The 24827-nt window shown below is 39.6% G+C and overlaps 1 protein-coding gene across 3 annotated transcripts in view; it reads right to left on the bottom strand.

Annotated features, from left to right (window-relative positions):
• Window positions 1-649: 649 nt before the first annotated feature.
• The window catches only part of KCNK10 (potassium two pore domain channel subfamily K member 10), a 58482-nt gene continuing 34304 nt past the window's right edge, over window positions 650-24827 (bottom strand). For all 3 annotated transcript variants that reach the window (XM_064714423.1, XM_064714424.1, XM_064714425.1), the window contains 3 exons: window positions 14055-14241; window positions 10015-10157; window positions 650-8114 (listed from right to left, as the gene is read on the bottom strand). In XM_064714423.1, coding sequence (XP_064570493.1) covers window positions 7482-8114; window positions 10015-10157; window positions 14055-14241 — 963 coding nt within the window. In that variant the 3' untranslated portion in view covers window positions 650-7481. The remainder of the gene's footprint in view (window positions 8115-10014; window positions 10158-14054; window positions 14242-24827) is intronic.

Below are 24827 nucleotides of genomic sequence, written 5' to 3'. Positions count from 1 at the left end.
CAGGCAATAGGTCACAGAGAAAACAGCTGTAGCTTGATAAAGTCTGGACCTGGAAATCAAGCGGACAGGCAGAATGTGCATAAACTTGAAAATGCAAATAACCATTTTTTCATGAAAAATAAGAGTGATACAGAGTAGCTAAAGTAGGTCCAATTAAGACACTCATAAGGGAAGAGAGAGAGAATTTTGGAGATGGAGGTGACCTTTGGAGAAATATGCATTGACTTGCACCGTTAATACACAACAAGTGGCCCGAATCAGTATGGACTGAGTAGAACAAACAGCATATAAAAAGTAGCACAAATACAAGGGAGATTGTTTTGCTCAATCCAGAGAAGGTTTGTTGAGTTGGTTTTTTTTATTCTCAAAGTCAAGCAAAAGCTGAGCCGTGAGGGATTTCTATACACACTATGCAGAACTAGGAACCATGATTCTGCAAATTTTTATCGCCCCAATATGCTGACAAAAGGAACCATAATTCAAGAGTTTGCACCCTCAGAGTGGACTGGCCTGTGTTGCAATTTCCCAAGCTAAAGGACAAACAAGGCAGTAAGGGAATCTGAGGCCCAACATCGAAAATAGTCAACACAGACATTAAAAAAGCTGCAAGAAGACAAAAGAATTCACAGTAAGACAACTCCAACCTTCTCTGTGCTTCCCAAGGTCAAAAAGCTTCACCTCATTTCTCCATCCATAACCTCTTCCAGTCATTCTAGCAAATAGTTTCTATGTAAAGAAACTAGGAAAGAGAGAGCCTTCTCCAGGTTCTGATTTGTGCTTCCCTATTGACTGGTCACTAAATGCAGAAATGGTTAAGTATGAATAGAAGTATGGCTGGAAATTTGTGTCTCTCTTTTGAAACCAGTCCAGCACCATGGCTTCCCAAATTAGACACCCAGGAAATATGGGATTGGATCATCAACCAAGGAGAAAAGGCAGAAGGGGCAAAAACAAGCTCAAAGTTCCAGCAAGAGTGATATTACCAGCACGCACTGTTTTCTAGAGATACACAAAAGAAATTTATCACAGTTCCTCTACCACTGCTGGATGATAAGACAACAGAAAGAGAAGAAAAAAGAACAACAAGGAAAATATTTTCATCTGGATGGTCTTTGTTGCAATTTTTTTTAATCTTTCAAAACATTACATCATAAAATAAAGACAATAGCAGCAAAACTTATCAAGTTGGTACAAGCACATTCTGCTCTGCACTCTGGTAATGACATTTCTGAAATTTTCATTTTTCTGAGATTGCCTTCCTAAAGCACCATTGAATCTTACAGAAAGAGTGAAAGAAGGACAGAGACAAGAAAGTAGATAGAATATCCTTGCAAATGGTTTTACTGATGGTTTATAGTATAATTTGAAGTTGATCAGGTAAAAATTTTAGAACAGCATCTCAAAAAAATGTTTCCCCAAATTTTAAGAAATTTCTTTTTTAAATACAAAGCTGAAAATGACTAATAGTGGTTTCTCAGTACTGTCCAAGATCTACATCAAGTTCTATTAGAACCTGGAAAAGAATCACTCTAAAACTACATTGATACACTGCCCTGAATAAATTTAAATTGTTAGGAAGATATGATCTAGACACAAAATCTGCTTTTTTTCTAATTAAAGTTACTATATGAATCCAGGATCTGAGAAACTGCTAAATGGTTTGAAAGGTGGTTTGAAAAATAGTACCAGGCTGAAAACTGGTATGTTCAGCTTACATCTCACAGCACACACCATAAGCTTTCCTCTTGAGAGCATCCAGCTCTCACAATAAAAAGAACTTTGGGGATAGAATGTATTTGGGAGGAAAAAAGTATTCTCACATGCCAAGTATCACCTGCCTTTGCTTTGCTCTGAAGATCAGCAAGGGAAAGCAGATCCTCTTTGCCTCAAAAGGATAAATGCTGTAGAAATGTCCACTTTCCCCCAAAGCAGCAGCCCTGTCATTTCCTGCTGATAAGGCTTAGCTCAGGTTTGACCTGCAACCAGAGAGGAGGGAGCACAAGAGGTTTGCATCCATCTGCATGGAGCGAGGAGGCGTCACCAGTAAACCTGTGTGCAAGAGCCTGTTATGTGAGCCACGAGAGGGGTGCTAGCACGGGGCCATTCTTCAGCTGGTTCCTAAGAACTCACCAGTGGGGTGGATAAGGCTTGCCTTTAGGGTGACCTTCCCATCCCAGCATGATCCAGCCCACAGATTATGCACTGGCTACACCAGGACAACTCCAAATCAGCTTTTGCAGCTGCTTCCTCCATGACTTCAACAGCACAAGTCAACAGAGACTAACAATGTTATGAACTACAGTGGCAGAAGCAAAAAACACAATACAGTTTAACAATGGTATTAAGGACAGTAACTGTTACTGATAGCAAAGGAGATGGGGACCTTGGGAAAATTTCAGCAACCCAAAGGAATTTTCAGATCTACTTTTTTTTTGGTGATATATTTTAGCCAACCAGTTTCATACATTAATCTACAAGTCTTTTTTTGAGTTCTACAGATTTGTGTCAATTTGCCTGGTGTTTTCATTGATATTTAAATGCCTAGGGAACTGCTTCTGAAGCTCAGCTTATTTGTGTTTAGTATTGATATAATGCCATTCCAGTAAGTACAAGTTGCACAGTAGAGATTAATTATAACAGCAGGCCTTTGCTATAAAAAGCTTAAAAATAACAAGGCAGCTTCACTTTACTGCAGAGACATACAGGGGCAGATTTTGGCCTAGATTAGACAAAACATAGCTCAGAACAAGTAAATGTACAGGAAGGACTGAAACAGTCACCTTTCAAATTCATATCTGTTTAGTAGGAGACTTCCTGCTCTAGGTTAGTACACAACATAACATGATGCTTGGTCTTTACCTGTAATTTATTTCTAGTGGACGATGGGATAAGTGAGAGTAGCAGACATCATGCAACCTGTCAACACAAATAAACCCCTGAGAAAACCAAAGCTGGCAAACAAACAGCCCATGTACAGCATAAATACAAATACTTCAATGAAGGGCTTTTAAGGACAAGGTTTTAATAACCTGAACTCAGACATAATTTCATTTATTATGGGTTAGAGATTTTTGTAGAAAGTCTCTGGCATAGTCCATTAATGGCTTTGGAGGAAGCAGACTGGTACTAGCAACATCCTAAAGCCAGGCAGCAGAAGCTCGGGTGATTTATAATTTCATGGCCACAATCCAAATCAGGTTCCATGAATATAAATCACTGGTGGGGGGGGGGATTATTGTGTTTTATTTACTATTATTTCTAGGATTTATTAGAAATAATGTTTCCTATTAAGTAGTAATGAAATTATGAATCTTTTGAAAACCAGTAGCTGCACAAGTTCAGCAATGCTTATGATGGTTAATGGTTCAGAAGGATCCCCAAAGTGGTGTAGCAGAATTCTCCTGCACAGAGGGGGAAAGTGGGACTGTAGACCTGAAAGCTACAGGGATACAGCAGCTGAGTCATCCTCTGTGTGTGAGGGCTGCAGCTACAGAAAATCCATGTTTCCTTGCTCTTTCAGGTCCCAATTCCCATGTCAAGTCATGTTATGCTCAGGGCAGGATCAGAGAGTTAAAGTCAGTAACTCACCCTTCATTAACCCAGCCTTATTTTCAGGCTGCTGGGAAATAAGCTGATAAACTAATTTAGAGAAAGAAGTTTTGGATGTGGGTCAGACTACTTTTGCTAAAAACTTTCTATAATGGTGGAATAGCCTCACTAGAAATAACATTACAAGTTTTTTTATAGGTGTTACTGAATGCCAGAAGATGAGAATTTTAGCCATAAAAACACTTGATGTTTAAACTGATTCTCTCTCAAGCTGTTGCAGACAATTAAAACCAAGGGATGCCCTTTAAAAGGGTAAGAGCAACTTAGCTCATTAAAATGTCATCTTAGGTGTCCAGATGTTTCTGTCTGGCCCCCTATGAAATACACCATTTGCACTACCCACATTATAATAAAAATTATGTATATTGAGGTATTTAATAGACAACCATCTACAGAAAATATTTACTCCTGTCATAGCCTGGCAACTTTCTCAGTAAGTTTCACAGACAAAGAAATGGAGAGGAATGAAAGAGAGCATTTTGTTTTCATATAAAAGGTCATCAAATGCTCTGCTCAGTATCTCACTGAGAGTTTATTGAACATCACCTTTTGTCCCTGAACCATTATATCCCAAACCAGGGGATGCTGAAGAAACAGCTGATAAAATGTCAGCCAGGGGCTGCATGGCATGGCCAAACAGAAACTAGACTGATACACACACACCATCACGTAGAATATGGACAGGGGACAGATTGACAACTAAGAAAGTTAAGATTAAAACTATGCCAAGATGTCATTGTCCTTCTCTTGCATCAGAGCAAACAGTTCTGAGTTTGTCCAACAAATTTTGCCTCCTCACTTTTCCATGTTGATTTGTTTTCTGTGATTTTCCTGTTGTCCAATTCCCTGTTCACACAGACAATTCCTACAAGTCAGACTTTACTTTTCCTGACCTCAATCAGAAGAAATGCCCTGGCAATGGCTAAACTTTATATTTCATATATGGAAAGTGCATCTCCCATATCCTTACAGATGTCTGTGTGAATGTGCAGAACTCTTCTATTGCAGGCAAACATTTCTTGTGAGAACTCATCTGAAGAACAAATAACACTGCATGCATGATACTGATCTTGCCATTTGGTAACCAAGGAGAATTATTTGCAAAATTGAATGGATTGCATACTTTAAGAGTCAGATGAGATGTTTTTGGTGTCAGATCCTTCAGAGATGCAAAGCACAGGATGATGTAACAAGGAATTACTGCAATTCTCAGACCCGAATTATGCATCTTAGCACTTCTGAACCTTTTCTGAAATTCAAACACAAATCTAAACTGTAACTTTCACTCCTAACCTCCTACCAGATCTGAACAGCCTTGCTATATCCAGATATGCTATCCTGACACTACAGAATGAGTGATGCTCATGGATAAGACTTCAGAACTTTGCTCATATGTGGAACTCAAGGCCTGCCTAAAACCAGCAGTAACAGGTGGGTTAAAGAGCTCCAGAGCTTGAGGAGACCTGCACCTTGCTGGTGTCTGCCTGGGGCTTGAGGAGCATGGGATCCTGAGGTGGTCACCAGCCCCCGTGTTTGTCAAACCCAGCACAGGGCTGCCTGGCACAAAGGTCTCCAGAAGCCATGGCAGCTCTTGAGTTGAGTGGAACCTTCTCCAGGGTCTGAGATTACTGCCCTGTCTCTGGTAAGGTGAAGCCAGAGCGCAGCCCTGCCCCTTAAGAGATTCACTGGTGAAGTAAGCAGAATTCAATCTCTCTTGGATCATATTGAGTTAGAGCAATCCCAAATGACTTGAAATTTTTCAAACATTGCTTTTTCTTCCTTGATTTTCAGACAGATAATGAAATTATAAATATGACATTTCAAGAGAAGTAACCAGCAGACAGAACAAACTAAAAACTTCTTTATTCCTCTGCACTAGTGGAATTTGGCTCCGTCCTGCAATTTCAGCAGAGTTATTAGATATGCAAATATGTATACTCAAAATTTGCATACACAGTGCCATGCTTCCGTTCATAGCCATGGCAATCTTGAATTCTGGTGGCCAGTTTGGTTTTGAGTTGTCTTATTGTGCATAAAATCTCAGAAAGTATCAGAGAATCATACATGCAGTTTTGTGTGTGTAGACATCAGCATGCAATTCCAAAAGTCTGTGTCTGCATGACCTGTGGATGCCTGCATGTTTGACTAGCTTGCATGAGTCTCTGCAATCAACATCCATGCTTACCTTACCTATAAGCCTACAGTTTGAATTGCAAGAATATTTAGGATTTTGTGAAAACTCGGGGAAAACATTGCTGGTACAATCATGTGTATCTCATTTCCAGCATGCATAATCTTTTATCTGCAATGGCCCACCCAGTAGCCCACAGGCTGACACTATAAAAATTTAGTATGTTTGCAATTCCCATTAATTATTTTGCAGCATTTTCTTTGAAAACACAATTCCATGTTTCATATTCATATGCCCAGACCGCACAAAGGATTTCTAAAAATGCCCACAGTTTAGTTACATTTCACTTTAGTCTAGAAATGCAGAGTGCTCATGTTTAGTTCTTATCAATAAAAGGGATAGCAAGTTTCCAACAAAGATTGTACTTGAAAGAAAATGAACCAAATAATTCAAAATACTTGTTTAAAAAGTTAAAAAAATATGACAGCATTAATGGCACTTAAAGCTATAAGCACTTAAAAGATTACCACAATATTTTTTTCCTAAATTTCTTTTTTGTTTTTTCTTTTTTTTTTTTTCTGAGACTATGACAGCAGCTTATGTCTAAACCAAACCCAGCAAAAGGGAACAGAGAGCCCTGAGATTCTATGGTAGCTCTGGCCCTCATTTGAATCACATATATGCTTTTATGTCTATTTTTAAAAATTCAGATTCAGCTAGAGAACAGCAGTTTGCTGACATGCAAAAGCTACAGTTTCCCTTCTCTTCTTATAGTCTTACAGCGTTAAAATAGAAGGAGCTTTTTCAGTGGTGGAAAGTGTGAATATGAAATTCTTAAAAAAAAAACTTGGGCCACTGTTTTATACTTTTAGCCAAATATCATTAAATTGATGTTTCTCTTCTTTTAAACAACATAACATGAAATATTGTATTTTCTTCATATGCACTTTCTTGCTGTGACTTTACATTGAATTTTCCCACATGAGAAAAAAAAATCCATTTGTTTATTTTCTTTTTTATGTTTTTTTTTTTCATTGCTTAAGATAAATACCCACAGAGGATTTTTTTTGTTTTGTTTTTTCTTTTTTTTTTCTTTTTTTTCTTTTTTTTTTTTTTTACTGAAAAGAGCAATCCAATCCTTACTTATGTCTATGTTGATTTTCCAACCAGCACTCAGCTGCTAGCTGTGTCCATGGACATTCTTTTGGCATTTGGAAAGGTAATGCATCTGACTCCAGTATAGGAAAAAAAACCAAAATCTAGCTTGGATCACGTGCCAAAACGTAAACTAAGCCTTACTGAAAGTGTCTAGTTCACTCCAATCATTTCTCCTTTTTTAATCACCAGGGAAAGGCTTTATGGATGCATACTCCATTACAAAGATACAGTGTTTTTCATCCCTTTCATAGGCCCTTCTTGCATAGCTGCCCTTTGTCTAGTATCACACCATGGTAGGAGCCCTCTCGTGATACTGCCATGGTCCAAGCCCTTCCTTTGTGTCTTGCCCTGGTAATCTTATACAGGCTGAAATTTCCATGTGCGTAGCTTTCTGTTGCCATTCTGCAGTGCTGTGTTCCTGATTTGTTTTGGCAGAGCAAGCTTGAGTCTTTATGGCACAGTGAAATAATCTTGGATGATATATAATTCAGACTGAATAAGGAGTCTGTATAAGGCACGTGTCTCAATATATATGGATATAAAAACACCAACATTGTTAATTCAAGTCAAACATCTTTTACATTTAACTTCTCTCTTGAAGTAACACTTTGTTTTTCTGCATCCTTTCTTTGGCTTCATTGGAAATCACTCCATTTTCCAGGTCTGAGTGCTGCAGGATAGAGTTGGTCAGAACTGCAGTGCTAGAAGTATTCTTGGAATTACGCATCTTCTCTGTCTCCTCTTCCTTTTTTTCTTCATCCAGTATTCTATCAGAATAGTTTCTGAAGGTCTCATAAATTTTATGCATATCCTCAGGCATGGTCTTTTTGATGTCTTTGTTTTTCCTTTTGGTCATCTTAGCGGACGATCCAAATTTGTTGATGATGTTGTCCTCAGATGCCCCCTGCCCGTGCTTGTTGAGCTTCTCTGACCCTTTCAGGCGCAGGTTGTTGGGCCTGTTGTTGATGCTTTCCTGAGAGGAGGCCTTGAAGCGTCCTGTCTCCAGGGTAGCAAAGACAGAGCGTTTCTCTGGAGAGAGCATGTCCAAGGAGTGGGCCCGCTGCTCCAGGCCCAGGCGCCGGCGCTCCATGCTCCGGATGGTGGCTGCCCGCTGCAGCTTGTCGTGGATCTCCACGCTGAGCCGCCGCCGCGTCTCTCTGAACTCGGCTGTCACGTTTGCTTTCCACTCTGCTGCGTGGGCTTTTATTTCTCCAACCTTCACAACATGAGGAAAGAGAAATTAATTTTTTTTAAAGAAAAATCTTTCCTGTAGAACAGTAACACAAGAACTTTATTCTGTAGCATGAAACTGGGAAGAGGTTTCTCCACTGCATCCATCTGGTCCCAAACTTCAGTAGTAAAAGGCTTGCACTGGGCAAACTCTAAACCTACCAACTGATGGCTTTTGTGACATAGAATTCATCTGCCTGTGTCACTTTGCCACCTCACACATTTTATAGCTGTGTTAATTACATGGTGGGATATGTTCATGCTAATCCATCCTTGATTAAGAACAAAATTCCTGACTCATAATGTCAGCAATAGATGGTCAAGAGTGGGCAAAGTTAATCACATACAGTTAAACCAATACACTTCAGAGCAACACAACAACCAGTGCAGCAGTACAGAAATGTGTTTTCCTGTATTGTTCATGGATGCAGATATTTAGTCCCACTGAAGGTTCTGTTTAGAGCCACAGAGTGACAGAGCAGTTAATCTTTAATACCCATTAGCTAATTTCAAGTGGCCCTCTGACTCCCCCAGTCTAGGGTTCATTTTCAGGGACAAATGTAGCTGTCTTTTATGGAGATTTCCATTGCCCAACTGTCCAAATACCACACTGTCAAACCATCTGGAGGAGTTTTCAACACACATTCTGTACGGGCACTAAGACCATATGAATGTCCTGCTGTCTTTCTCTGTTTTACTCTTTTGCACTGGAGGCTGGAATAATAGCTAATAATAAAGCACCAAGCAATGGCTGTACTCAATAAATATGCTTTCCAAAATGAGAAAAATCAAGATAAATGACCAAGCAATATTTCAATTAAAATGGGGCTTTCTCAAAGTTCAGCTAAAGAACAGATTTAGGAGTACAGTGTCTGCAGGAGCCCACACAGTCAATGAGTTGTTTGTGCTGCTGCAGCCTGAACTCAAGTTTTTGCATCCCATAACCCACAAGGAGTTATCTTTTTTTCTGCAGGCCAGATGTGCATGTGTCCATTTAGCACTGTGACAGAAGGCATCTGTGTGGGAGACCTGACTCCTCCCTGTAGCTGCCTGCTGATCAACAGAACAGCCGCACTCTCTGCAGTCCCCTTTATTAATAGAGATGCATGGGGGATGCACTAGGCCTTGGGTGGTGCAGATGCCTTCAAAAATTAAAAACAGCACTACTCCCCTGCCAAATTTTGCTATTTGGTTAACCCCGCCAGGTAAACTTTCCTAGTAAAGCAGGGTTGCCTTAAAATTTGAAATTATATTATTAACATCCTCCACCACAGGCTTCAGCTCTAGAGGCATGGCAATTGCCTTTTTATTTTCCACACTTGAGTGTGGAAAATAGAAAGAGAAAAATAGGAAAATAGGAAATAGAGCAGCATACTCTTTGAATCAGGGAGGGCATCTTCTGAGTGAATTTAGTCATGCTCTCCTTGATGCTCACTACTCAGTTTCTTCAACTTTTAGAAACAGAGTACACAGTAAGGGACCTGAATCTAAACTTCTATTCAGAACCACATTCCCTGGCATAGGAAAAGACAGGAAAATCTCCTAAGTTTTAAGGTGAGGACACTGAAATTTTTAGTACCATTTCATAGCTAGTTTCAGAATAAAGACTGGCATCTCATTCCATAATTGCAATACTACTGATGGGTTCTGTGTATTTTTGAGTACTGATAGAGGTGTAACAGCCTTGGTTGTTTCCTTGGCTTTTTTCTCTTCCTTTGTGAAGGAGCTAAAGATCAGAGCTTACTGTATACCAAAGGCAGACAGTTAACCACAGGGCATATTTAGCACTGGCCATGAAGAGCAGCATCCTTATTTGGACAAGCAGGAATCAGGCCCTTAAATCTCTCTTGTAAAATGGCAAACTGCTGAGAAATTACTGATCATACCTCTTCTTGTGTCTTCTTGGACAGGACTCTTAACCAGTCTCCAATCATACTCAGAACAGCAGCAAAGTAGGCAAGGCCAACAAGGATCCAGAACCACACTAAGGGTTTGTACCATTCCATGTATGCGATGTTAGCATCTCCTCCTGAAATAAGCATATAATTATGCTTACAAATCATGAGGTGACAAAATCATTACAAAATATCAGCAATTCTGAAAAATGCCTAATAGTATTTCCTAACTCTTGTCAACAGCACTGCAATTCTGATAATAAGACAAAAAGCCTGTCAGAACACCCCCATGGAAGGTCAGACATTTGAGACTTGGCAGGGACCCAAACATTGGTTTGGATGTTAATCTCTCCCCATAGACTGCATGAATCACACACTTTGCAGTCTTTAAGAGTCTGAAACAATGGGAGGTAGGGACTGCTGTTGCTATGGTACAAGAAGCCTCTTCTGATCATACATGTCCCTGAGGAAGCTCACTAGGAAACAGATTGTCTGGATCTATCTTGCAGAGTAATCAGGTGACTGAGAAAGCATGAGACCACTTTTTTCAGCCTATCAGACACTGTGTTTTTTCAGGCTCCATGCACAATTTTATTTCCAACTGTAGTACAAAAACCTCCCAGATTCCCAAGAGCTGGGATTTGTTCTAGGGGAATAAGGCAGCATAGCTCCATTGACACTGCTTTAAACATTAAGGTAGAGTATTTCTGATTTGCTATTGAAGAAACAGAGACACTGAGAGATTAAAGTGACAGAAAATAAAAGGGGCAGAAAATCTCTCTCAAAACCAGCAATAAACCCCAAATCTCCTGGTGATCACCTGCCTTAAACTCTTATAATGATAATGCCTCTGAAGTTTTCTTATTCAGGGCCTTCCATATGATTTTTGGAAAATCATGCTTGTTAGTAGCCACCCAGCTGTGGATTATGTTCTCCTAATCATGTGCATATAGAACAATTTAATATTCACAGCTTTTTTTTACTATCACATTAATAAACAATACTGAAATGTTGTATTATTAAGAAAAATATTGTAAATTATTTTTATTTCACACTGTGATACCTCAAAGAATATCAGTTAATTCCTTTACACATCTAAGTGGTTAAAATGGACAAAGCTCACACAATCACTTCTGTAACTGAATGGTCCTAAAACTTTCTTTTTTATATCTGGGTCTTTCTTTGTTCAGTGACTTTTTTTCCTCAATAATTCATGTCTTCTATGCCAGTATGTCATGAAAAAGGAAGATTAGAGTATTATCTACAAAAAAGACTTGTCTACTTTCCTTTGACAAAGAAAATTTTGTAGTTTTATTTGATGTTTTTAACTCATTCTGTTTATAGGGACTAAGAAGCACAATCTGACTGTTTGTAACACAGGCAACTTAATACCTTTAATTAGGCCCACTGACAGGAATGAGGAGTAGAGGTCATGCACTGATGGGAAAAAATTCACTTATTTTAACCACCTTTTCGTTAGCAAAGCAGCTGTGTGAAAAAAAATGTCTCTCTTATCTCTCCAGCCAGCTATCTCAATTCCCTCTTTGGAAATTGTATATGGGTAGACATTTATAGTTCCTGCTTGTACTGTATTAATCTTGGAGAGTCTCCCCCAAGTACTGAGATACATACCCCATTAGTCTGTCTCTCCTACAAGAGTTTTCCTTAACAGGTCAACTGCAATGTCAACATTTCTGCCAAGGTTAGGAAACAGAATACAGGTTTTGAAATGCTGCAGCTCCTGTCGTAGCAGCCCACTACTGCATCTGACCAGAGAATTCTACAGACCTATGGCTCAGCTGTCCTTTGTAAAAGCTTCTTCCATTCATCATTTGGGCGGCTTGCTCCTGCAGTCAGCCTCAGACTGAGCACTAATGGACTAATACAAATCTTTAATTCAATGGGAAAGCAATTTTACTTTTCACAGAATCACAGAATCACAGAAATTCTAGGTTGGAAGAGACCTTTAAGATCATCGAGTCCAACCCATGTTCTAACACCTCAACTAGATCATGGCACCAAGTGCCACATCCAGTCTTTTTTTAAACTCTTCGAGGGATGGTGACTCTACCACCTCCCTGGGTAGATGATTCCAGTATTTGACCACTCTTTCTGTAAAATACTTCCTCCTTAATTCTAGCCTGTATCTCCCTTGGTGCAGCTTGAGACTGTGTCCTCTTGTTCTGTCTGTTGTTGCCCGGAGAAAGAGACCGACCCCCAGCTCACCACAGCCACCCTTCAGGGAGTTGAAGAGAGTGATAAGGTCACCCCTGAGTCTCCTTTTCTCCAGGCTGAACAACCCCAGCTCCCTCAGTCGTTCTTCATATGGCTTGTGTTCCAAGCCCCTCACCAGCCTCGTTGCTCTCCTTTGGACACGCTCAAGCATCTCAACGTCCCTCCTAAAGTGAGGGGCCCAGAACTGGACGCAATACTCCAGGTGAGGCCTCACCAGTGCTGAGTACAGGGGAAGAATGACCTCCCTGCTCCTGCTGGCCACACCGTTCCTGATACTGGCCAGGATGCCATTGGCCTTCTTGGCCACCTGGGCACACTGCTGGCTCATGTTCAGCCTACTGCCAACCAGCACCCCCAGGTCCCTTTTCACCTGAACACTGTCCAGCCACACCGTTCCTAGCTTATATCGTTGCAGGGGGTTATTGTGGCCAAAGTGCAGGACTCGGCACTTGGACTTATTGAACTTCATCCCATTAGATTCTGCCCATCCATCCAACCGTTCCAAGTCCCTCTGCAAAGCCCTCTGTCCCTCTAACAGATCAACACACGTTCCCAGCTTAGTGTCATCTGCAAATTTGCTAATAAAGGACTCTAAACCCTCATCCATGTCATCAATAAAAATATTAAACAGAACTGGCACCAGCACAGACCCCTGAGGGACACCACTGGTGACAGGCCCCAGCTGGATGCAGCACCATTCAACACCACTCTCTGGGCCCAGCCATGCAGCCAGTTCTGAACCCAGCAAAGAGTGCTCCTGTCCAAGCCACGGGCTGCCAGCTTGTCTAGGAGTATGCTGTGGGAGACAGTGTCAAAGGCCTTGCTGAAATCCAAGTAAACAACATCTACAGCCTTCCCTGCATCCACTAGGCAGGTTACCTGGTCATAAAAGGTGACCAGGTTGGTCAAACATGACCTACCCCTCCTAAGTCCATGCTGGCTGGGTCTGATACCCTGGCCATCTTGTAAATTTTGCATGATGGCGCTTAATATAAACTGTTCCATTATTTTGCCAGGTACTGAGGTCAGGCTGACTGGTCTATAATTACCAGGATCTTCCTTTGCACCTTTTTTGTGAATGGGTATCACATTGGCCAGCTTCCAGTCATCCGGAACCTCACCAGTGAGCCATGACTGTTGGTAAATGATGGAGAGTGGCTTTGCAAGCTCGTTTGCCAGCTCTCTCATTACCCTGGGGTGGATCCTGTCTGGTCCCATAGATTTATGAATATCCAAGCATTTCAGTAGTTCTATGACTGCCTCCTCTTGGATAATGGGGGGACCATTCTGCTCCCTGTCACCATCAACCAGAATAATTCATTGCATGATAACGGATAATCAGGACTTTCCAGGCTCCCGTTATCTACACAGCTGAAGGCACACAATCTACAAATGGCAAGGCACCTGGACCTTAAATCAGCCTGTGTTGGGAATTTAGCTGCTAGAGAATAGAAAAGTACAAAACCATGGCTAATTCCAAGTCCTGCATCTGCACAGATAGCAGTGTCCTTGGGCCTAGCTGTGGTATAATAACAAACAGTGAAAGAGACATGAGAAAAGAGACATGTAACCCCTAAGGAATGAGGAAGAGTTGATAGTATAGTTTAACCAATAGATTGCTTAGCTTACAGAATATTCATAAGCCTGGTGTTGTACTGCACAGTAATCCCAACAGAAACACCCGGCATGGTTTCACTGGAACATAACACATTGTGAAGAGCCTCCTCTCTATATCAGAAAGCAAATTCTAAGAGCCAAGGCCCTTGTGCAGAGCACCTTGGCTCAAAGCTGCTCACCTGCTACAAAGTCACCGAAGCCAATAGTGGTCAGAGTGACAACTACAAAGTAAATGGACTCCAAGGCTGTCCATCCCTCGATGTGTTTGAAGATAACTGCAGGAATGGTCACAAAGACAATGCAGCCTGCCAGGACGAATGCGATGGTGGAGATCACCCGGATCTTTGTTTGACTCACTTGTTTATTCTAGAAAAAGGAAATAACAGGAAAAAAAAAGTTTGAGTGGATTTCTGGAGCTGCATTCTTTGTGAATGACACACTGATTATGCTGGTGTCACCTGGTATGTCTCTTTCTGTCTTTTGTGAGCTTGTTGGATGGAATACAACCCTCTCTCCCTGTTAGTGAGAGTCCTGTGCAGCAGTAAACTCCCATGTCTGGCCCCAGTTTATCATGATTCCCATTTTTTATGCACGAGGAAGTGACTAATCTACCACAAACACCACCTGGAAAAACATTCCTAAGCTTCAGAAAGGCATCAATATACTCCATATCAGGTTCAATGCCTAAGAAAAAGTGCACATTCACATCTCCATACAAGTATGTGTACACCCACATGGCCTCACCAGCACCAAGCATTCAACAAACAGGACCAAGGTTAAAATGAAAATAAACCCCTTTTCCCTCATTGAAAAGTTGCAATTTTATGTAGAAATAATTCATGCTTTGGGTTTTCCAGACTCAGGTTTTCCAGCTTTCATTCACAAATATGAAGGTTAAATCTCCTTTTCAAAAATAGAAAACTGTATTATTGGTTTACTCCAGAAAAAAAGGATTTATGTCAAATACCAAACAGCCTGAGATAAAATTACCTATGTAAATCCACACTGGGAAGCTCTTGAACAAAGAGTATGTGTAACTGGCTTCTATAAACTGAATTCAAATATAGCAAGTGTAATTGTAATATTTTACCCTCCTAAATCATATAAACTCTCAATTTCTTTAATATACACTTAGATTTTGTTTCTGTTAATATTGATGCAAGCCTGGATTAACACAATTGACTCTGGCAGATTTATTTCAGATTTTCTCTGCTGTGAATAAACACAGCACCCAATAAAGTTTCATGAGAAACCTGTAAATTACTAGAAACCTTACTGTGGATTCATTTCAGTGGTAGTGTAAATTCTCTATTTATTCTGAAAAAGCAATGTGGAGGTCACTGTAAGTCATATTTCCAAATTAGTTTTTCAAATAAAGCATCTCGCTTAACCCAGGAATGAGATTTCATTTCAGATTAAGGCACTGCCTAGACAGGAAATAAGATCTCAGAAGTTATCTTTGTAATATACAGAAGGGATATTGTCTGAACTGGTTAATATCTAACCAGCTTGTGAGCAATACTGTGCTACCCTAAAATGGGAGCATTTCTTTTAGAGATGCAGTGTCAGACCCTCGTTAAGTACTCCTCTGATCTGGGATGCATTCAGAACCGGGTAGCATAAATATATTTCATACTTTTAGTTCTGAAACTGTTTAATATGATCCCTACGCTTAATATTTCATTTGGGTGGTTTTTTTTATTTTCTGTGTCTGGATGAATAGAAATAGTTCAATAAGATTAGTAATATAATGCCAAATATAAGACATGGAAGAAACTGCCAAGTACCAAGGGGAAAAGCAAAAAAAAAAAAAAAAAAATTGAATTAAATCCTTATTGCCTCTTTTTCCAAAGAGCCATTTTGAGTATTTTGCTAAAATACCAAAGGACAATCTATCTTCTTTAAGAGGTATGGACACACCCTCACAATGGCAGGATTTCAGATTTATTCAATGAGTAGTGAAAGGAAAAGAACAGATCACATGGGTGTTACATAGTGTCCTACATTGGCACCCCTGCCTTTTTTCATTGAGAATAAGGATTTAACCAAATTGAGGTTAAATTTCTAGTTTGACCAAGGTGACTTGTTTACTTCTACTAAATGCTTCAGTTTCCTGAAATGTAAAAATGAAATGTCAGAAACCTTGCCTTGTGGAAGTTAAGAGACAAGTGCCTCTTGGACATCCTTGAACAAAAAGTAATTTGGAGCTGCCTGGCATCAAAGTAGTGCATAATAATTCTTCCCCTGTCCCCACACAGCAAAAATTAAAATGCACTTCAGTATGTGTCAGAATTGTCTCATGAGAGAGGCAGGAATGAAAAGAATGGCCTTCAAATGAGTAACAAATGTTCAGGACATCCCCTTGTCTGTGAGCCATAAACTCAGCCAAAGGTTTTTGGGTTTTTTTAAGTAAAAATGGTAACAATGTTAATGAAAGGATCTGTAAAAGGCCTGACTCATGGTTATTGTGCACCTTTGTCACTGACACAAAAGCAGAGCAGCTGAGGGTACAAATGAAGGTAGAAAGTAATGGTGAATCAGGCACAGCATTTTTAGAGCTGCTGAAAAGAGCACAAAAGTAGACTCAGAAAAAGAATTACTTAATGAACAATAACACATGAAATGCAGGACTGACATGAAAAGGAGGGTCGGTTTACAATTAGGCATGCATTCAGACTAACTTCACAGTAGAGTCTAACTGCTACAGATTAATAAAAATGCTAAGGCATAATTGTACTGAATTGTAATGAAATATGTACATTGTAATAATGACGTACTACAAAAATTCAATCCACTGCAGTGTTACACCAAGTCATCATTACAATAAATAAATAAATAATCACATTTTATTACATTAAGGGTTGAGAAGTCTGAATAAGTTCACACAAATTTCTCTTTTATACAGTATTTTCAGCTTGGAGCAAAACATTGCCAAATAGCTGAGCAACTTCTGCCAGGCTAAGAAATCATCTGAACCCATCTTGTGGCATGAATACAGAATTTTTTATAAGTGTCTAAAAGAAAAAACAACAAACCTCTTCCTCCAGGAAAGGTAGCTTATCTTATAGTTGTTTTGGTAAAATTAAAACACCTTTACAAGAGATGTTTTCAACTCTTTTTCTTTTTAAGTTTGTTTACCCACAAGTTCTTTCCACAGTGATGAAGCAGATAATTTGTAAGACATTCCTCAAATATAAATAAATTAGTGCTGGCTAATGAGACCAGTTTAAATCCACCTAGAACTAATCTGGAAAACATCAAAGAAGTAATCTAAGATCTAAGAACTGAGAGTTTTCTGTGCACCCATCAGGGTCATTCCCATTTTCCACAGACAGTGCTGATTTTATTCTTGAGGTGGCTAAGTGCTAAACTGGCCAAACATTACTGATGCTTACATTAAATACTTTACATACATTACTTGCTTACATGAATTCTAACAACCTCCTGTCAATCTGCTCTAGTGCCAAGAGGGATAAAGACAGACAGAGTAATGAACACACCCTTATCAGTGGAATTTAGTTGTTATCCATCTTTTCCATCAACAACTGCAGCTTCCCTTTTTCATCATTTTGTATTATATATACAGCAGTTTTAGTAGTTTTGGTCTTACCTAATCATTTCAGGAGCTAAAATAAACCTGGAGTTTTTTACTTTCTTTTTTCTCTCTCTGGACCAATAGATCAAAGCCAATGTAGTGGATTATTTTATATTTTCTGCTTTCTTCAGCTGAATTAACTGAGGCACAATTTTTCTGACCTGAGGGTTGACAATAAAAGCACCAAACAGTGTTTTTAAGTTTGCAAACTGAGACCACACAGTTGATATATATTCCTATGCAAGAGGAGCAGGAGGCATTAAGTTGGGGGTCAAAAGAAGCTATAGTCATTTATCAGACTAGACTAAATGCTAAATATGGAGAACATATATATATTTCCATGAACAGCATATTTCATATAAGTTTATTCCAAGATTCTGTAGTGTCACCCATCATTTCATAGAAAGCTCCTCCAGTATACAGTACTACTAAACCAGAAATAGCACTGGAACACTTGCTGCTTCACAGTGAGCTCAGATGGTTTTTCTGTCTTCCAAACTTTTCCTTTTCTGAATTCCTGACAAATCTCCCCAAGGCTCCAGGCAAGCTGGCTACCTTTTTACTAGATGACCATTGGCATATTTGTAGAGATAATGTAATATACCTGCATGGAAAATGCTGTCCTCATCTCTCCAAAAGGCTCTGCATTTTGGAGCAGAGAAAACATATTTCAAACAAAACACTTTCCTTTAGTATTTCTTTTGTTCCCTTCACTTACTCCTAACTTTTTGCCCTTCCCCATGCTGCCAACTATTCTCAGAACAGATTGTCTCTGCCCATGCACTAATTAAACAGCTTGTCTTCTAAATCACTTTCTCTAGACCAAAATATTTTAACACTAGGAATGACAGTCTTTGTACCAAAGCCATAAACCAGAATATCACATATATCAGCTCACAAACATTTGATATGTCCTTAGTCAAAATATGTTTGCAAAGCTATTGTGGATGGTGCAGGCAGTCACAGTTCACACTGCTTGTCTTTCAGCTCAGCCAAATGCAAGCCAGTCCTGGTCCACAGCCTGGCACACACAGTGAGGTGTGGTGCCCTTCTCAACAGGCTATATGGAAAGACTGGCACAGCACTGCCTTGGTCATCAGTGATTTGGTCACATCAAGCTCTTTGCTGCCTGAAACAGTCACTGTGGATTTCATTGTAACTTGTCCAAGCTCCTTCATGTTCAAAATGAGACTGAAACTAAATGTATTTTAAATATCGCTGACTTGGACGTAGCACCTAAGAAAAATATAACAATATTTTGTTCTTCTCTCTTCTCTGACATTGCTGGCTCCAGTCAGCTCCAACAGACCCACCTCAGGGCACAGCTGAGTCACTGAGTTGACATGGTGGCACCTCTGGGAAAGTGTGTTTCAGAAAGGGCAGGAATGCTGGACAGGTAGAAGACAAGGGAGAGAACAAGGGAATAACAAGGGCAGGTGAGTGGGAGCTTTTCCATGACAAGGCTGGTACTGCAGGCTCTGCAACACATGGAGGACCAGCAAAGGAACAGAGGAAAAGAGTTCAGAACAGCAGAGAAACCACTGGGTTCTGACCCCTGCCATTGGCTGCTGCACCAGAGTGACTGAAGGTGACCCACATAAACAACATGGGTGGAGGAGAGGTATCTGGAGTCAAGCTGAGCTTGAAAAATGGGGAAGCATTTTGAGTGTTTGTGGGGATTCTGTTTCCAAACACTCAACTCAGTAATTAATTTTTTAATGCTAATTGTCAATAAATTAATTTAAAGTTCAACAGTCAAGTTTGTTTTGCTGTGAGAGTCCATGGTAAGTGACTTTGCTGTCTTTATTTTGACCCATTAGGTTATTTAGAGAACATTCCATTGTTCTTCCCATGTTCTTTCCATCATTGCAGGCGAGTGAGCCAACGGCTGTGTGGGTGCTTGCTGCCAGCCAGGACCTACTCACCACAGCAGTGAAGAAGACAACACTCCTTGAAAACAAACAGCAGAATTATAATATATATTAAAATATAGATGAGATTTCAGATAACTCATTACATGGATTACGTAAAGGAGGTTGAACCATTCTACCAGATATGGGCTTCCCCTACATTCTAAGCTCTTGGTGCCTGAGTGTTATTTTAGTTCTCATGTTTTATAAAGAATGCTGCTATGGCTGCACAAAAAGGTGCAGAATCCATCCTCTGCTTTGTAACTGTACTCAGTACCAGAGGAGAGACATATTAAAAGCTGTAAGCAGTCACATTTATTATTAAACTTGGGAGACACAAACCTGAACTCATACAAGACACAGGTCAGAGTAAAGAAGGATTTATGTTATTTTTAACATCAGTTTTCTCCATAAAACCACATTTCTGTAGGTTGTTTGTCTAGACCCAGATGGAATATGCAACAAGCTTCTCACAGAGCAGTAGCTTTCTCTAATATCATTTTTGTAAATCTCTGCAGGGATCTTGCTGCAGTTATAATGTGAGTACTGTCATGAAAATACAGAAACACTGGCTCAGACATTTTCTAGACTTTATACACCCTTTTCCAATCTTATTTCTCTTACTAGAAAGCACATAGAGGGATTTCTGATATGGACCCACTAATTTATGCATGTTGCTTATTACAAAAATAAAAATTATTATCCTAAACCTTTGCTATGGCTGAGCTGTATTCAGCCCAAGGGAAAAAAAAAAAGAAGCAAAAAACCAAACTGAATAAGAAGAATCCATGTATACATAGGGTTCTCTCAAACACTGGAGCAGACAAAGGACAACAGTTGATGGCATAGACTTCAGCAATTTTACAGAGGCCAAATTTGTAATGTGTTGCTCCTCTCTTCCCTCCTTCAACTCATGTCTGAGTTGTACCTATATTCCCCCACCCAAAGAGTGCAAAAATGGGTTAATAAAGATTGTTCCACATAGCTTCCCTGTTCTTGAATGGATCTGATCTTGCCATTCCTGGTATAACATACTCACCATCAATGACCAGAGGATAAGAACAAAATTAGCAAAATGTCTGCTACACTGAAGTTCCATCCCTTGAAATGGAATAGCTGTAAGCATCACTAAGCAAATTAAATACCAAGTTAGAGGGCCTAAAATATCAAAATCTGGGATTCATAGTGTTCCACTTGATTTTTTAGTACTAGCTTACTATCTTAGGTCTGTGCAGAAAAAGAAACTTTTCTGCAGCTCAGATATGATGGAAGCGGTAAGTGATCCAAAGAATAAACCCAACATATGGAAGACAGTGGTTTAACCTAAAACAGAATTCAGAGACAAATTTGGCTCTGGTTGATGAGGAATCACCACCTGAAGACACAACCCTCACCATCAAGCCTTCAAGCACCCCTATTTTAACCCTGCTCAGGAAATGGGACTCTTAGAAGGACCTTTAAGGTGTGACAGGCAAAAGAACAGATCATGAGCTGAGATTGTTTACGTGCATTTGTTCTGGGTTTGTTAATTGCCTTTCTAATCACTGATTTTTTTTTTTATTTCTTTGCCTTTTTTTGGTGGAAATGACTTAGCAAATTGTTAGTCTGAGGTCTGAACCCTGAACTTTCAGCTCATAAACCTTGTGTAATTTTAGAATAATAATGTGAATTTGCAACAGTAGGTTGAATTTCACACCCTGTCCTGACAGCTCTGTTCAGACAGGATGCCAGCAGATGGCAGATAGATCACTGCATCAGACAGTTACTCTGTGGAACTTATTTGATTAAAAATATATAATTTTATACATATTATATAAAAATTTCATATATAAATTATATAATTTTTAAATTTTATTTTTCTTTACAGAAATTAGCAGTGAATAACACTATATTAAAAAATAAAGTATAAAGTATTAATACGCTCAGTGATTTTTAGCAGCTAATAACACAGTGATGCTGGCTAGTAACGTGATGTAATTAAACAAAATAAAAGAGATTGTCTTCAACAGAGCAAATCCATGAACAGAGGGGAGACTATGAAGAAAGACTGCATTTTTAAGTGCTGCTCCTCTACACAGTTACCATCTTATACTAAGTTTTTTCCCCAGATTGTGTTTTCCATTCACTTTCAGGGAAGGAAATCCTGTCACTTTTGTAGTAAGAGATCAGAGAAGCCAAAAATCTCTAAAAAGAACTTGAATCTTTAAGTGAAATAGTAGCTAGAGTTGATCAGATGTATTCAGAAAGACAAACAATAAAGTTTAGGAAAAGTACAGCTTTGACAGGTGCTAAAAGAAATATTTCCGCCAATTCAATGTGACTACACCAGCCCCATCCCTATCTGCCAATTAAGAGGTACTTTTCCTAGGACAATACCAAGATTAGGTGATGTGTACTGTTATCTTTCAGGAAAATATTAACTGTAGATCACTTTCATAGCATGTGTCTGAAAACTAGAGCAAAACCTGTTCTCTGAGCTGAAAACCTGAAAGTGAAGCAGCAGAAGTGTGTATTGTGACAAGTCCCTGGTTCAGTGCAGCACAAGGTGCTCACAGAGGCATTGCCTTTCTGCACAAAGCAGTGTTCTGTCAGGGTGCAGCCTTGCCACCACTCATGTCTCTGGCTGCTTGCTCACATCCCAGTTCTGCAATTCACAGTCTACCAGCTGTGCTGCCAGACCTGTCCTCTGTGTCCTGCTGGAAACCAGAGGAGTGAAACAGCAACCAAGCCCAGGATCTGCTCACAGTGGCCTCACCTCAGAAGCCAGAAAATCCTGGAGTGCTCTCAGAAACTCATTGTGCCCCCGCTGAATTCCTGCATTTGTACTAAACTACAAGATAAGTGAAGATCATTTGGGTTATGCTAAACCTGTCTACTTCTGGTGAGAGTCTAAACACTCGTTCAAGGTTTGAAAAAAGACAATCTGAATTGGCCTATATTTAACTCATGATAATGGCAGCTGCTGTGTTCTGTGACAGAGTACTCTGCCTATGGAGTGCTTTCTATCTTTAGATGCTTGCAGACACTGTGTGTACAGAGCATGCCAAGAGAATGGAGCTTTGTTCTACTGTTTATTATAGAAACATACATACATGAGGGATCTTATGAACAACCTGTGAAAGATAAAAATACAACTTTTATGGCATTATGTCACCTTGAAATGCATATTTCATTTCTGTTGTGTATGGCCTTGTACATATTCATTTTCTGGGGAATCACACTTGCATGCATGTAAAAACAGACTGGGACTCAGGTTCTGCCCTAGATTATTGAATATGGAACATACAGAAATAACCAGGAGCTGAGAAGACAGGGTTTTTGTGGGGGAGGCTTTGGTTTACATCTCTGACCTGGCTGATGCTTATTTACTTGCACCAAATATAACCATTCCAGTAGGACAGATGGCATTAACTATTCAATGCATGGTGTTTGGGATAGCGTCATCCTGCCAGTGCCTCCGATTCCTAAAATGGTACATGAAAAATCTTATTTTTTACAAAGCATTATTTTGCAATGAAGTACCTCCAGCCCTACCTACTCATAAATGAGTAGTTGTTTTCCTGGCTAGTTACACACTGAAATAATGGTAACGTTTTGGATTAGAAGATGAGTGTTGGCATGTGCCCAGCTCCTCTGCTGAAATATTCTGTCAATACTGTTGGGGTAGTGTGTACTTGATAAGAGCAGATCTCTTTCTCACTTTATGTAGTTCAGATTGTTCTTAAAATTCCCACAGAATGCTGATTACTGCAGTAGCTAAATGTGGTATTCCTAAGGTCTAATTTGTGGTGTTAATTAAGGTAAGGTTTGTGAAGCTCTGCACAGGTCATGTCAGAGGCAGCAGAAATGCACCAGCACAAGTCCTCTGGGAGGAATCCTCCTTTCATCTTTGCAGATATGCTGAGGAATGCCATAGGCAAACCGTCCCTAGTGTGGCATGGGCACCATTCTCACAGATACACTGTTGGATAGAGCTAGAAACCTGTTAAGGAAATGCTTTTGGTGAAAGGACTGCAGTGACAACAGAAAATTCTTCCTGTCCTTCCCACGTGCCGGTGTGTGCACACTGCATCCTACCTAGCTTCAAAAATTATCCTAACCACAATGCAAGATCAAGCTGCCCTCAAGTCCCTTCAACCTGTTCAGGCAATGACATAGTTGTAAGGATTTCCAGAACTCTCACTGCCCTGACATCAGCCCTGCAACATTCCTAAGAGTGAAGGCCATAAACAGAGGCAACTGGATGCATACAGAAGCAGAGTGCTAAGGCAGATGAACATGGAAATTTGATGCATTATACACACTCTAAGTTTCTTCCCATTCTTTCCACAAGAAACTGGACTGTCCCAAATTGCCTGTGAGGACAAATAATACAGATAGATAGTCTGCACTCAGTGACTGCTCAGCTACTTCCAGATTTGTCAAGCACACCACCCAACATGTTATTATGTTTTTCAGTGTCTTTTTAGCCTATATTTGCTCCTTTTAGTTTCTTGAATAACTACTCTCCTAATTCTTATGTCCTCTCTTTACAGGTGGTAACAGGTGGTTTTACACCCACAAACATTAAGGAGACAGTTATAAAATTAGAAACAAGAGTTACACATTGAGTTAAAATTTGCTCAGTGCTCAGCATTAAATCAAGAACTCTTACTCTACTTGAGGTTTCATCTGATTAGGTACAAACATTTATGAAGCCTAACAATGTAAATATAATTTGATAACAAAGGAAACAATTACTGAAATTATAATGATTATTATATTCTGCATATGCCAAATGCTAAATAATCACCTGAAATGAAACCACTGCTATTAAGACTATTTACTGAGATGCATGTAAATTCTAAACTCTATCAGAAATATTTGAAATAGCTGAAACTCATCAGTAAGATTAATGAAGGAAACTATGTATAGCCCTGTTCACCAAATCATAAAATAATAGATGTAAAGGAACGTAATGGATTTATGACAATCAACATAAAAGGAATAAACACACATCTTGGCTAAACAAGAAGACCACAATCTCCAAATTCCTTTGAAGCTGACAAAATACCAAGGAGGAAAACAAATACTTTGGACAGCTATAAGCAACAAGCAACTGCATTGACTCAAGAAAATTAAGGAATACTTTGAATACCAAAGGAACTCACATTGTGTGCCAAATGGGTATATTCTGGATGAAACATTACTATCAGCAATCATCTGTGAATCTTAAAATACTTTGAGTACGGATTATGCTTTAGCAGGGAGGCTGGAGTAGATGATCTCAAGACATCCCTTCCAGCCCCAGTTATTCTGTGATTCTCTGGTTATTTTAATCATAAACTATCATACCAACAGTTTAATGTCTTGTCCGTGTCACTCAGAAATACAACACTCAGCTGACAATTAATCAAAGATTTTCTGACACTCAATCCATATCATGACTTCAAGATTGTAATTTTTCT

This window comes from Zonotrichia leucophrys, chromosome 5, assembly GCF_028769735.1.
Source record: "Zonotrichia leucophrys gambelii isolate GWCS_2022_RI chromosome 5, RI_Zleu_2.0, whole genome shotgun sequence".
NCBI lineage: Eukaryota > Metazoa > Chordata > Aves > Passeriformes > Passerellidae > Zonotrichia > Zonotrichia leucophrys.
The sequence above is the reverse complement of the archived record's forward strand: the minus strand, read 5'-3'. Positions and strand labels throughout refer to the sequence as shown.